Source organism: Achroia grisella, unplaced genomic scaffold, assembly GCF_030625045.1.
Source record: "Achroia grisella isolate CSIRO2021 unplaced genomic scaffold, CSIRO_AGI_Agris_v1 utg660, whole genome shotgun sequence".
NCBI classification, from domain to species: domain Eukaryota; kingdom Metazoa; phylum Arthropoda; class Insecta; order Lepidoptera; family Pyralidae; genus Achroia; species Achroia grisella.
Window position 1 is genome coordinate 641804 of NW_026712984.1, and position 14500 is coordinate 656303.

The following is a 14500-nucleotide window of genomic DNA, read 5'->3' on the forward strand; positions in this document are numbered from 1 at the left end:
ATAAATATCTCTCGACCGTCACAGATTGTTCAAAATATTTGAATAAATTTCATAAAGACGAATCTAGTAATTGCTAGTTGAGATAATTGGTGTTCTGACTTTACAAAGTAGAAAGTCAACAATGTGCCGTCTTCCCGAACGATTGGATTAATTCGAGTGAATAAATTTGCTTAATCGTCTTACAAATACGATAATGAAAGTTTTAAATGAAAATGAGAGGAACAAAGGGTTCTTATCACGTTGTATTGATATTGTGAATTACCAAATGGAGTACAAATGGATAGAGGTTTTTAATAGATGTGCATACATCATACATATATATGCATTCGTCTAAGCTGTAGCCAAGCACCAGTGGATAAATATCAGGAGATAAGGATGTAGTAGACCTCATATGGTACATAGTTAGGAATGAGACAACTAAATTCAAGGAGGTATCAATTTCCCCTACAATCAATCCCTCGTCCAAATACAAACGGGGATCGAAAATACGACAGCCTGAGCCGAGGTTCGCACCCCTAGCAATATAGTCAAGAAGGAGTTCAGCCGCTGCATAAACCCTTTCACAGGTTTGGAGTGCCTTTTGCACTCACCCCCTGTCGTTCAGTGAAGCTGTAAAAGGCAACAGCATAACAATAGATGAAAAAAAGTCATAAAATCTATCCCTTCCACCGTCTTAGGTGAGAGGTATTAGATTCTATGAGACTGGACTCAGAGAATCTAATACCGGAGGGGGATGAGCAAGTGAAAATTACTGAAGTTGGTGTGAATTAATTTATGGATTACTACCTCTCCTCTCTTACTAACAACCCCCTTTTCCTCTACGAAAGAGGCATAGTATGGACATCATATCACACGTATGCCACTATCCATCAGTAAGACTCTAGCTCTTCTATGAATCTCCTCGCATATCATATCTAACGAGCTGTCCTCTTATCAATCAATTCATAGAAAATAATTCTTCCAACAGCAGATGTCGACGTGGAGGATACCAGTGATCAAATAGGACCCACTGTCACACAGATCTTCCACCATCCGTACTCAGTGTCGCTGCTCAAGAATAACTCCTACGTTTGTAGTGCTATCATACTCAATACGTACTGGCTTCTCACTTCGTCGAAATGCTTTGATTCGTGAGTATACTAATACATAAAAATTGTAATATATATATTACTATGTATATATTTTTATCCCTTTTCCTGCTTTTGCTCACAATTATATAAGGTGATATTCACTGTGATTATTTTTTTACCACATAAAAAAATACAGTAAATATCCAGTTGTACAGTTTTTAGCAATAGGTATTAACAATTCAAGAGAAAGGTTTACATGTATATAGGATAGAAGAAACCGAGAAATTAAAAGATTTATAATACATCCGTGCGAAGCCGGGAAAAAATATGCTTACCCTAATTACCTATCGTTATCCCAGATTTCATATTCAGAACTATCATCAAGTGTTTACGTTGAGGTGAACACAACACGTGACTTGTGCACACTTCACTAAGTAAATTTAATTCTAATCCTCTATCTAGCTTATTGTTTTGTCTTGAATTAATTTGCTTTGCTATCGGCATTATTCAATGTATTAATTAATTCAGTTGAATTAATATTTCACGGCCATTATCTAGTGTAATCCCGTAATTTATTTATAAACTATAGTACTCGAAGTTGAGTAGACACTCCTAAAAGTAAATCGTTAAGACGCATTCAAGTTAGAAAACTCATTACAATACACATTAATTTACCCCGACTATTATTCATCGCGGTTTAAACGGGAAACTCAATTTGAACGTTTAACTTTATAGTTAAGATCTAAATTAATGATGCGCTCAGTTTAAATTAGGCAGGATTTAAGTTAACCTTTACGAAATAAAGGACTCAATTTGGAAGCGATATCTAGAAGTGACATTTTTCGACCTTAGTTATTATTAAATGTTATGTGTGTCTTGACAGGAATTATTTAATGTAATATTTATTTGTTAGATCGTATATATAGCCGTTCGTTTATTGCTATTGTGCAAAAATTTTATTAATTTATACTTGCACTGACTTCTATTTACAAAGTAAATTGTAAAAAATTGTACGCTTAGAATTATAATATATAAGATTGTTTATCCGTAAGTGTCTCTGTCTGTTGGTTTCCTTTCCACTGCTAAACAGTTAATTTGATCTTAATATTTAAACTATTGTTATAAAGAGGCAAATTTTGTGAGTTTGTAAAGTTGCAAGTGATGATGTCTGGATCCACTGAAGGACGGACTTTTAAAATTCTTTTAGTGTTAGCCCGTTTATTAATGAAGGCTATAGGCTACATAATATCACGTTGCGACCAAAAGGAATGGAGTAGAAAATGTAACACATACGAAATTACGCTAGTATATAATATAATTTTACGTAAATATGTATTGTATTACTAGAACGGACATAGGCTATATTTTATATAAATGAACAGACGAAGTAGCGGGTATGAGCTTATTTTATACATAATCATAAATGTTACAATGCTAATCTGTTTAATCCCACGGGATAATGCAAGGAAAAGGCACTCATGACGATGTTATGCTAAAAGGGTTTTGTTTTTATTTATAAAATTATAATTTAATAATTCATGTGCTCATTCATTGATTTCTATAGAAATTTTGATATATAAATTTGACTTTGTGAAACTGTTGCGAGCTGAGGCGTCTGATAATTGGCAGTGTTATTATATGTTAGTATTCGAAAGCGTGACAGTTTAGTATTAAAAAATGACAAGCCATGGGTCTTGTTCCAATTGGCTATATCAAACAAAATATAATGTTATGTTCACCTAAACATTTCTTTTGATAATAAATCTCGCTATACCATTTGGATCAGATCTCTTCACATCGCATAAAACAAAGTCGCCACCAATGTCTGTTCGTATTATGCAACGGATTTTATACAGTTTTCAGCAATATATAGTGATTGATAAGGAAATTAATACGTATACATTTGTGGGACTAGCCGAGAAATTCAAAGATTTGTTATATATCTGTCAGAAGCCGGAGCAGATCGCTAGTAATAGTATAAATAAGACTTGTCGACTAGACTAGTCCATCAAAATAGTAAACAATTTAATTTCTAAACGTACAACAACACTAAGATAACTCTTTCTCCGACTAACAAGCGAGCAATAAATAAAATCTCGGACTATTCCATACAAATGGCATCCAAAAGGACCTTAATCCTGTCTCTGTATACAGATGAAATCTCATGGCGTATTTACGCACGAGAGGCATTCTCAATGTTTAACATCGATGTTCAATGTAAATACATTTGTAAGGGTTGGCGTGGCACGCTAATATGTTAGGTCTCTCGGGGTCTGATGCAAATAGCTTCTTTGTGACGCAATCTGAACGTACTGTATTGTTGTTTTGTGAAATTGCTTACCTGTATGTAGATGCTAAGCAACTGTAAGATGTGATGTTGAAAGATGAAATACGGCAGCGAATTACAGGATAAGAGGCATGATAATCCTCCGTAATGCAACGTATGAGTGCTATCACGAAATTTATATGTAACGTGATATCCATAATACTGTTTATGTAATGACGGTAATGACTTATCAGCAGTTGCAGCCGTCATTTTGGGCCATTCTAATATTACAATTAGATATAAAAAATCAACTCGAACATGGACTTTATGTCGTCCTAGTAGGACGACATAAAATCCATGTAGGGACTTTCATGGGGGAATTGTTTTCACATTGAATAATGCAAGGCGTAAAGTTGTTTACCATTCCAGTGACATAAAAAAACAACCAGATCACTCAGATCAAATCTACGACCTTATCTATACATATAAATAAAATTGGACTGTCTGTTTGTAATATTGAAATACCGTTTTTTACTACATGCATATGAGTATGCATGTGGTATACATATACCACAGTACAAGTACATATACCAAAATAACATTATTTATAATTTTTGTATGTCTGACTGTCGGTCTGTTTGTTCCGGCTAATCTCTTAAATGGCTGGACCGATTTTGATTGGACTTTTTTTGGCAGGTAGCTGATGTAATACGGAGTAACTTCGACCACTTTTATTTTAGAAAAATGCTAGTCTAGTATAAAATTAAGTAGAACTTTATAAAGCCCACCCAATTGTAAGTGGTAATCGTCGCCTATGAATGCGTTCAAATTCAGGACTATGATGTCCGGACATCCATATCCGGTAATTTCAGTACATTATTTCACCCTTCAACCGAAAAGCAAGATACTAATAAATTCTATAATGTCTATTACATATTTATCATCTATTAAACATGAATTCATCAGCATAACTTCATCCTTCACTATTGCTATGTCAGTATACATCACTAACCAATGGTATCACCATTTCATTAACAAAAAAGTATAGATATTGTACCCTGCTGAGTCAGTCTTATATTCAGAAACTAATACCGTATCCCTTATCAGATTTATAGAGTGAAATTTGCGTCCTATATCTTTTCAGGAACGTTATTTCTTCGTACGTAACATACAAAAACCTGGCCAATTTCACTGTGAGGGTCGGAAGCTCTTACAATAATAAAGGAGGATCTCTTTATAAGGTAAACATATTTTTCCTAGCTTGTCGGATCAATCCAGGATTGGGGAATAGTAGCAATCATCGATCTGGGATACTAATATTCCAAATATCTCCCAAGTTTAAATTATTTAATATTTGATTAAAAACATGCATATTTTCTTTGAGAATTTACTGAGGTTTGTAAATGTCATCAACGTGGATTTCTTAGTCTCACTTATTTCAGCCACGAAGCAGCTTGCTTTGTAAGCTTTGTTCCAGTTAAGGGCCGACATAAAAGAGTGAAATTACAGGCGTATCCTGTAATTTCACTCTTCTTCTTTCAGTCATGATTTCTTATACCTCTGGAATGGCAACGCATGAATAATATCAATAGACAGTTTTTTTTATTCTATTATTAATTTCCTTTGAACAATAATAGTGCAGCAAATAAATTTACTTTAATACAAATATCAAATACTACAATTTAATGATGGTAATAACTACTAATCTAGTTTTTGTTCAATTTTCAGATACAAATGCTGATCAATAATTTTGACATGAAAGTGTCTTGTGCAAAGTTAGAAACTGCTTTAGTTTTCGGGTCTAGAATCAACTCAATACGGCTGCCAAATCCTGACGAAGACGTTACATTAGGTTATTTAGCGTCAATCATTGCCTGGACTCCAACTGGTGTAAGTAACTTACAAATCCACGAAATATTTACCAAATAAACAAGAAAATAGTAATGAAGAAAGTGTATATTATTAAAATATACAACTGAAAAATCCATTTTACCATTTAATAATTCTTGAGAATTATTTCATGATTATAGACTTTTTATTAATCATATAATTGAGTTAGCTTACAAAGCATGCAGCGAATTTCAGATATGCAACAGATATTTATGCTTAAGCGGTTACTGCAATATTTTTGTTAATACAGCATATGTATGAACGCCCCGAGATTCTACATATCATATGAATATGCTAGCATTATATGTTTACATATATAAATAATAAATATTATTTACAGCATATACGCTCCGTGAATGCTCCAGTTATAGAGTCGAGCCTGTGTGAATCCTTTACCAAAATGCTTCCTGGTAACTATATCTGCATCGGAGGAATACAGGACCCTGATAGACACTTTTGTAGGGTAAGTACAGACAATATATCCATTTTAAGTAACTGGAATAGCAATGAAGTTGATGGTCTACCTCAGCTAAGATTGCAAGCACCGAACAAATGCATGAACAGCACATGGAAAAAGTCATCACCTATGGTACTTCATAGGCGTTGAAAGGTACATACAATATTCCAGAGATATAAGCTATATAAGTATATTAACCATAATATTATTATAATTCCGAAAGTGTATCTACGTTTTTTTGTTCCCATTTCACGACTAAACGGCTGAATGGATAAAAAAATATATATAAAAATAGATAGTACCACGTGAACGAACGTAGACTATATTTTGTTAAATCAAACAAAATCACGAGACAGACAAAATCACGAGTGTTAGTATATAAAATCTCACAAAGTTTTGAGCAGTCGATCAAAGCCAGGGCAGCTTGTCATAGGTTACATAATTATAATAGAAGTCATAAATTTATATAATACAATATCTAAATATACTACAATAATAAAGCAGCAAATTGTATTATTAAATTTATGAGCCGACAAATGAAGAAATACCGATGTTACTGCTTAACCTTTTCCGTTGAAGGTTTCCTCACATTAAATTATGTTAAGAGATTAATAGAGCGAGCGAGCTCTCCGTAATTTATTAATTATTTATGAACATTTCATTTCAGTCAATGGTAATATTTTTCCCTGAAATATGTCAACGTGTTTAAATGAACGAGCAAATGACGAAAAAAAATATCTTTTAATACGTATATATAAGTAAGGCAGGATTAACTTGACTGGAGGCCCTAGACTACGAAATTATCGGAACCACTTCCCTGTTAAAACAAACGTATTGAAATCAGGTCATTCAATGCCACTTTATACTATTTCACACATTTTTAAACAGGCCTTTTCAGTTGCTTAATATCAGCTTTTTTTCAATAAGACACTATAGGTAACTTCATTATGCTAAATACTAGAAAAGAACCTTCTAGTATTTAGCATAATTGGAAACATTTTCAAATTCTTATTTGACTACGAGGGGCCCCTTGTAGATGCAGAGCTCCTAGGCGGATGCCTACTCTATAAAATTGTTAATTCGGTCCTGTGTATCGGTATATTACTTTATGAGTAAGAATTATGAAAGAAACATAATTTTTAAGGGACTACTAAATGAAAAAGTTTCTTTACTTTATTTCTCGTCGTTTTTTGGGCAACAAGCAAACGCCCACCCGATGTAAAGTGATAACAGTCGCGTAGCCTGTATACGAGTCTTTTATTATTATAGCTTTAACATCCACATAACACATATTTTTCAAACATATAATTATTATTTGTGGTTTATTTATTTCTCTCTCTCTTATTATGTGGTCACCACAGGTAAAAGCCTCCTTCATCTTCTGCCGACTCTCTCTATCCATGGCAGTTTGCATCCATTCTTTTCCTGCATTATTCTTTATGTCATCATGAGTATTGATAAAATCTATTTAATATATTCTTTAAATTAATTGTAGTCAATTACGGAATTATTTTTATGTAACCGTCGAATATATACACGAACAGTATTACGGACATCACGTTATCATGTGACATTCGCGACACCACTCATGTATTGCCATTTCAGAGGACTAAGATTTCATGCCTGCAATTTTATTGTATTCGGTTGTTGGATACACCAACAACCGATACATAGTTTACAAACTAGGTTGCTTGGCGGCTGAAATACGTGAAACTGATGTTCGCACGCAGACGAATCATTACAGTATAGCTCTGGTAAGTCGTATTGTTATAATTAATTTTACAATTAATAGGATTTAAATCCCATTTGGTCCATATTAATATCGTTACGATCAAAGTATTCTTTGTAGAATTTGTTTAATATAAAATTTGTCTAAAAATATAACAAATAAGTATTATTACAGCGGAAATGATTTTGTCTGTATGTTACCTTTTCGTGGATTATCTCTTGAATTGATTGGATACAGAGAACGTGATCGTATTTAAAATTTGAACAGAACAAAAGGGAAAATAATGTATATATAGCGTATACTTATTTAATCATAACAAAAAGTTATATATATATTCACTGATAGGGAAAGTTATTTTTTATAGTAATAAAAATAAACAGTGGAAGAATTTCACAAATTAGAGTTTAGTAAACTCATTATAAAATCCGCTACGTCATTTTTTATTTATGACGTCAATTATAAAATTATAAATTAAAAATATGGCTTTAATCCTCTTTTCAAAACATATTTATCTATAGGAGCTAAGTGGACACTACAACAGATCTAAAATTTTAAATTTTATTATGGGAATGAGTCATCTACGAAATTGCCATACTCTTTAAACAGAGTCCATGTGTATTGTTAATTTATCATATGTAAATTTATGTATATGCATGTGCAATTATAAATAAATATTTAACTCAAGTGCGAGTTATTTACAGGATAAGGGACTTGACATCTTAGTGTTCTGGAATGGCAACACATGGGTTGCTTTGCGGGCATGACAATCGCAAAGTTATATATAACTTGAGTGTGTACTATGTGCTGTTTATGTATATAGGTGACAGTTGCCACTTACCATTTTACCATCAGGTGGACCATCAGCTTGACATTCCAATAACATAGAAAATAACTTATAGATTCTACCAACAAATTCCATGTATTTAGCTATAAACAAATACATTAAAGAGACACGATAAATCAGTCTTAGAAGGATGGCGGTGGGAAATTGAGTTTTTCATCGTCCCCTAACACCCTCGCAGTACTCGTGTTACGTCATTTATAGTACAGTTGACTCCATAAATATATTAGGCCACGGAGTGGTTAATAATATTCTCAAATGCATGCAAAAAATACTAGTAGTCTTAGTATTAAACTGAACGATACGTGTTTCTTATTGGCCATTATTAAATCATAGTGAATTCACCTTGATCAGGTGGTTGTATCCAGGACATAATAATAATAATATCAAGACAATTCATACAGTGCCACCTAGACCCAAGTTAAGCTTGCTAAAGCTTGTGTTATGGGTACTAGATAACTGATACAAATATATAGATATTTTTTTCGTAAATACATACATATTATATATAAAAAACTCCCAGACCAATTTAAACAATCATGCTCACGAATACAAATGTTTGTGCCGCGCGAGGAATCGAACCCGCGACCAGCGGAAGTAAGGCGGTGTGCTAAACCGCTAGAGGCCGTCAAACGTTTCAATTTACGAACGATCAGATATTGCAGCGTAAGAAAGGCTATATATTATGTAAATATAAACTAAACTCAGAGCGAAGCTGTGGCGGGCATAAATAATACATAAATATGATAAAATTGTGTCGTTTAAAATAAAGAAATTCAATTACTCTTTACATCACTCGAGATATTTCCAAATATATATTTAACTAGCTACTCGCTCCGGCTGCGCACGGGTGTACATATATACATATAAACCGTACACTAGATTCACATGTCTATTAAAAAAAACCGCTTCAAAATCCGTTGGGTAGTTTTAAAGATTTAAGCAGACATTGGGACGGACAGACAGCGACAGTGACTTTATTTTATACTATGTGATGATATAAAACATAACGTCACGACTCCCAGATAGGGAAGACAAAGATAGTATCAACTGTCGATGTTGTGGCATTCAAAACACGCTCACATTTCACTGCGTACATATGTCTCCAACGTGGGAGCGGCCAGTAACCATCTCTCGGATTAATTATTGGCTTGTTATCGGTGTTTCTTCATATAAATTTACACATAAAAACTATTGGTATGAAGCAGATTTGAACCCTTGACCTCTTGAATGTAACTCAGAGTAGTATATCACTAGGCCACTATGCTCTATTTAATATATCTCTTTATATTAACTCTTCCTCAACTTTTTACCAAATAAAAAAATATGTAACCTCACAAACAGATGCAAAGATAAAATTCAATAATAAAATTACGATATTACATGCAAGTCAACATACATTTCATTTGGCTTACTGCCTTCAATCGTGATTGCAATAACTTGTACAATCCAATTGGTATGCAATACCGTTTATATGAAATACGATCACGTGATCTATAAAATCGTTGTATAGATTTTTACGAGCATCCAAGAACGTCTCGCAAAACAAGTTATTGTTTGTTTTCCGTATTTTATAACCAACGGCATTCAGTTGAAGAATATTTGAAATTAAATATTATTTTTTCATTAGTAAAATGTTTATGATGTCACTTGAAATAAAACGAATTAAGGGATAACAAAATATTAAAGAGGACAAAAGGTTGAGACAGATTCAGTTTTTGTTTCATTCAGATAAGGTCAATGACAACGCTTAAAACGTATAACTTCCCTGTGATGTTGAGAGAAGAAAATCTTGGAAAAGGACAGCTTAGATTGCTTAAGTTCTATTTTTTAATTATGTAGTTGCACAAAATATGTAATGGCTCTTAATAAAAAATAAGAATAATTTCTTAAAGCGAATGTGGCGTTTTTTCTCGGTTGGAATTACTGAACTGTTTATGCATAAATAAATTTAAGATTTCTAAGTATTTAATGCCTTTTTCAGAGAGACAACGGTGGAGCGATCGTACAGAACAGTACTCTTGTAGGAATAAGCTCATTTCTTCGCTCCTGTGCGCTATATACCAAAACTCACGCGTTCCCAAAGATTTCCAGCTTCTCTAGATGGATAGACTCAGTCATTTGGGATGAGGATAACCGACCTACTTCACCTAGCAGCACAACAAACACACAAGCAATATTGAACAACACAGAAACTATCACTCAGAGCACGTTCTTTGCTGACCCCAGAAAATTCATGTTGACTCTACCTTTTGACCCAGTTAATGTACCTTTAGAACCAGCGGAAGATAACTCAGTTATACCCAGAATGAGTCTTTACGAATCCTACTTGCAGAATTTAGCAAAATCCAAAACATCGACAACAACAAATCCAGAGCAGATTGAAAAAGCCAAGAGAGAGTGGCTGAAGCATTTCAGTGGAGCAGTTATGAGGATGCCACAGCAAATATTTGCTAATAAATATGGCACTCTAGATTATAAATAAATACAATTTGCTCATAAAACAATAGGTATTTTATTCTAAAAAACACTATTGTTTTTTTAATATTCTACGATTACTATATGCATAAAACCCTAAAGCTGTTGTCTGGTAAACATACCAATTTATTTTAAACTGTAAATAAATTGTGACAAGATACAAAACTGTTTACATATGTTTACATATTACACGTGCTTTATAATATCATAAATAAGCAAAATCTGCATGTCAGCAGAAATGTACCCTAAACCATAATACACATATGTATTTAGGGCGATATCAAATCACCACATATTGGGGTTCCGTCGATCGATCTCGGCTATAGAAAGATCTACCTACGGAATCCTAATTTGCATATTGAGTAATTCGGGAGTACTCTTCAACATAACTTCTACTGACGCAGTGGGGTTCCTCTCCGATCGATCCCCCGTCCAATTCAACGGGGATCGATGTTACGATCGGTGTTCGGCCTGCGCCGAGGTTCGAACACCTAGTGGTGCCCTCAGACTAAAGTCGTATCCGTCAGGTGGGAGTTGGCCTTCAGCCGCTTCATAAGGCCTTCCGCCTGTTTGGAGTGAAACTGTAAAGACAAGCTGCGGCCAACAGCATAAGAGTAGTCCAAAAAAAAAACAGTGGGCGACCCCACTGTTTTTTTTTTTCGGTGTTTAAACCCGGTCGACACTAAAAATTTTTACTTTTTTCTTACTTATTTCAAACCACTTCCTCAGAATATTCGAGGTGTAACCTCTGATATAGGTACGAGGGGGAAAGGGATTGTTAGTAATGTGGACTCTTGACCCCATTGTAACAAAGTACCATGGTGACCTCCACGCGGAACCCCCTGAAAACCATCGTGATAAATTCCTGGTGAATTTGTCGCAACGGGCTAACTGACTTGACCTCATGTTCATCTTATCATCCTCCATTGGTACCTCGCCAGCATAGACCGTTAACGCGGGGACACTATACCATTACCATCCGACTCAGACTTAGACTACTTTATCCATATGTATCGTCATAGTCTATAGTAAATAGTATAGTATCATCCATCTGATATCTAAATATATATAACTCAAAGGTGACTGACGTAGTGATCTATCAACGCACAGCTCAAACCACTGGACGGATCGGGCTGAAATTTGGCAGGCAGGTAGATGTTATGGCATAGGCATCCGTTAAGAAAGAATTTTGATTAATTCTACCCCCAAAGGGATAAAATAGGGGATGAAAGTTTGTATGAAACTTTGTCAATTTTAAACCGATCGGGTTGAGACTTTGCATGCATAAATCTACTATGACGTAGGCATCCCTAAAGAAAGGATTTGGATAAATTCCATCCCTAAGGGGATAAATTAACGCGAACAAAGCCGCGGGCAAGAGCTAGTATTAACATATAAGTAGACAAAGACACAGTTTTCGCCAGTTATGTAAGGGAAAATAAAGAAATGAAGATAAAGGAGATAGTAATATAATAATAAAGATGACAAATATATTATGTACCTATTACTATAATCACAGCTATAATAGTAGAGATGTCGACGTTTTTGTGCGTCTGACTTGTTGAGTAATTACTCAGCTCTAACCTAATTTTTTTTCTCCAAGCTGACTCTGCATGTCGGCTTGTATAATAACAAAGTAATTATCAGATCTTACCCGAATAATACTTGTCTATTTGAAATAGTTGTGCTGCATTGTAGTTTTTTTTAACCGACTGAAAGAGCAAACTAATTATATGGCCCATTTTATGAAAATCATCGAATACCATTTAAAATAGCTACATAATAACTAAATTTAAGGTAATCTTTGAACAATGTTGTTGGTATCTATACATCAACTATCCTACCTGTATGCAGCTTGCTTTGTAAGCTGTGTTCCAGTTTAATTGATGAGATATGGCAGTGAAATTACAGGGATGTTTAATAACAGCATAAATCCCCAGGCATATTAACGTATGAGTGTAGTAGGTAGCCCTCATTCGTACTCACTATAACGATGTCATGAAATTACATTTTGAACTAACAGTAGACTTGTTTTTATAAGTGTCTGTAATAGGACTACATAAATAAAGACGGATTTTGGTTTTGACATGTTCAATTGGGAATCCGATTGTTTAAAAAACTCCATGTAAAAATAACGTAAAATTATAAATGCTCTCTTTTTAAAAGTCTATAATAGAAATATATATGTGTAACATGTATTTTCTAATAACATTATATAGGCTTTATTTATAGAGTTATGACATTTAGCTTCAAATAGGTCGTAATTTTTACAGCTCACCGCCGAATGATCCTGTGAAGATTTATACCCTGAACAGACACGGAGCAATGGAGCGTTATTAAATAAATGGAATTACGGCCATAGAATTTAGTGGCACAGGCAATATTGCCCACGTTCCATTATTTTAATGTCACATGGCCACATTTAGCGTCTTTTTCTTCATTTTTATATAATAGGAATGGCAAAAAAGCATACGGTTAGCCTGATACGAGGTAACCACAGCCTATAGACTCATTGCCGCCTGTGATAATACTCATTGCCGCCGCTATATACATAGAATTAGGGCAGCTTTATAATTACTATTACAAAGCTAAGGAGATTTTTTGTTTGTTTGTTTAAACGTGCTAATCTCAGGAACTAGTGATTTGAATTGAAAAATTATTTTTGTGTTGGATAGTCCATTTGTCGAGGATGGCTTTAAGCTATATAACATTACGCTACGACCAACAGGAGTGGAGTTGCAATAAAAAATATTTCAAAAGGTGGAGAAATGAAACGCAGATGTTGCGCGGATCAATTATTATAATATAATAATGCGCGCAACTTCCGGCCATACAATAAACTCCGTTTTATAAATATATTTGAATGATGCTCCCCTATCCCATTTATCTTTGCATGATGTTATTACTAAAATAATTTTACCGAACTTCGAACCATCCTGAAATTATAGCGCTACTAAACATTAAATATATATTTTTAAATTGCGACTAAGTAGTTAATATTTACAATTTGTCTGATACAGAAAGCTGTTATTTTCTGTCTCCCTTACTCTGAATATGTATACAACAACCCCTGTTTTTAGTCGTCAGTACAAAACATCATTATCCCATTAACGCACTTAAGCAAGCGAATATATTCTGTCATAAACCCTTAAACAATCTGTTTTAGAAATGAAGTTTTGTTTCCGTGTATACATTTTACAGCTTTCTATTAGGTATCGAGAAGTTGTCTATTAGTATTATATATCCATATCCATATAAATGAAATGATATTGATATTACAAAACTTTGAGAACTTCTAGAGGTAGGAAAATATGAATAAATTGCGGGTAAAACAAAAAAATATATTCATTACACAGTATTCATAACTACACAAATTCAGATTATTAATACCTATATCAATTAAACATATAAATAAAATTCAGAAAAAAAAATATGCATATTTATTTATATAATTTAAATGCATAAAATAGCAAGGAAAAAGTACATGTAGAGGACGTAACACCTTACGGTATTTTCTACCAGTCAATCACAGGCTGTGAAACATTGTAGGCAGGTCAATTCTAATCAATAAGAAAACAATGTCATAAAAAGTATTGTTATAATACTATAATCGGTTATAAATAATAAGCGTTTATATAAACGCTGATAAACAGACAGAAAATTTAAACTTTACCTAAGATTATTTACGGACAAAGCCATGCCCGTAATCATAATACGGTGTATTGTAATGTCGAACTTCATTTAGTTCAATTCAGGAGTTTAGACACGA

General features: G+C 33.7%; 1 protein-coding gene across 1 annotated transcript; it reads left to right on the plus strand.

Moving 5' to 3' along the window:
* Positions 1-696: 696 nt before the first annotated feature.
* On the plus strand, positions 697-10738 carry LOC131849655 (trypsin-5-like). The gene is made up of 6 exons (XM_059199768.1): positions 697-760; positions 968-1130; positions 4481-4577; positions 5065-5226; positions 5567-5689; positions 10238-10738. Exons 1-6 carry the CDS (start codon positions 697-699, stop codon positions 10736-10738), a joined length of 1110 nt encoding a protein of 369 aa, XP_059055751.1.
* Positions 10739-14500: the final 3762 nt, after the last annotated feature.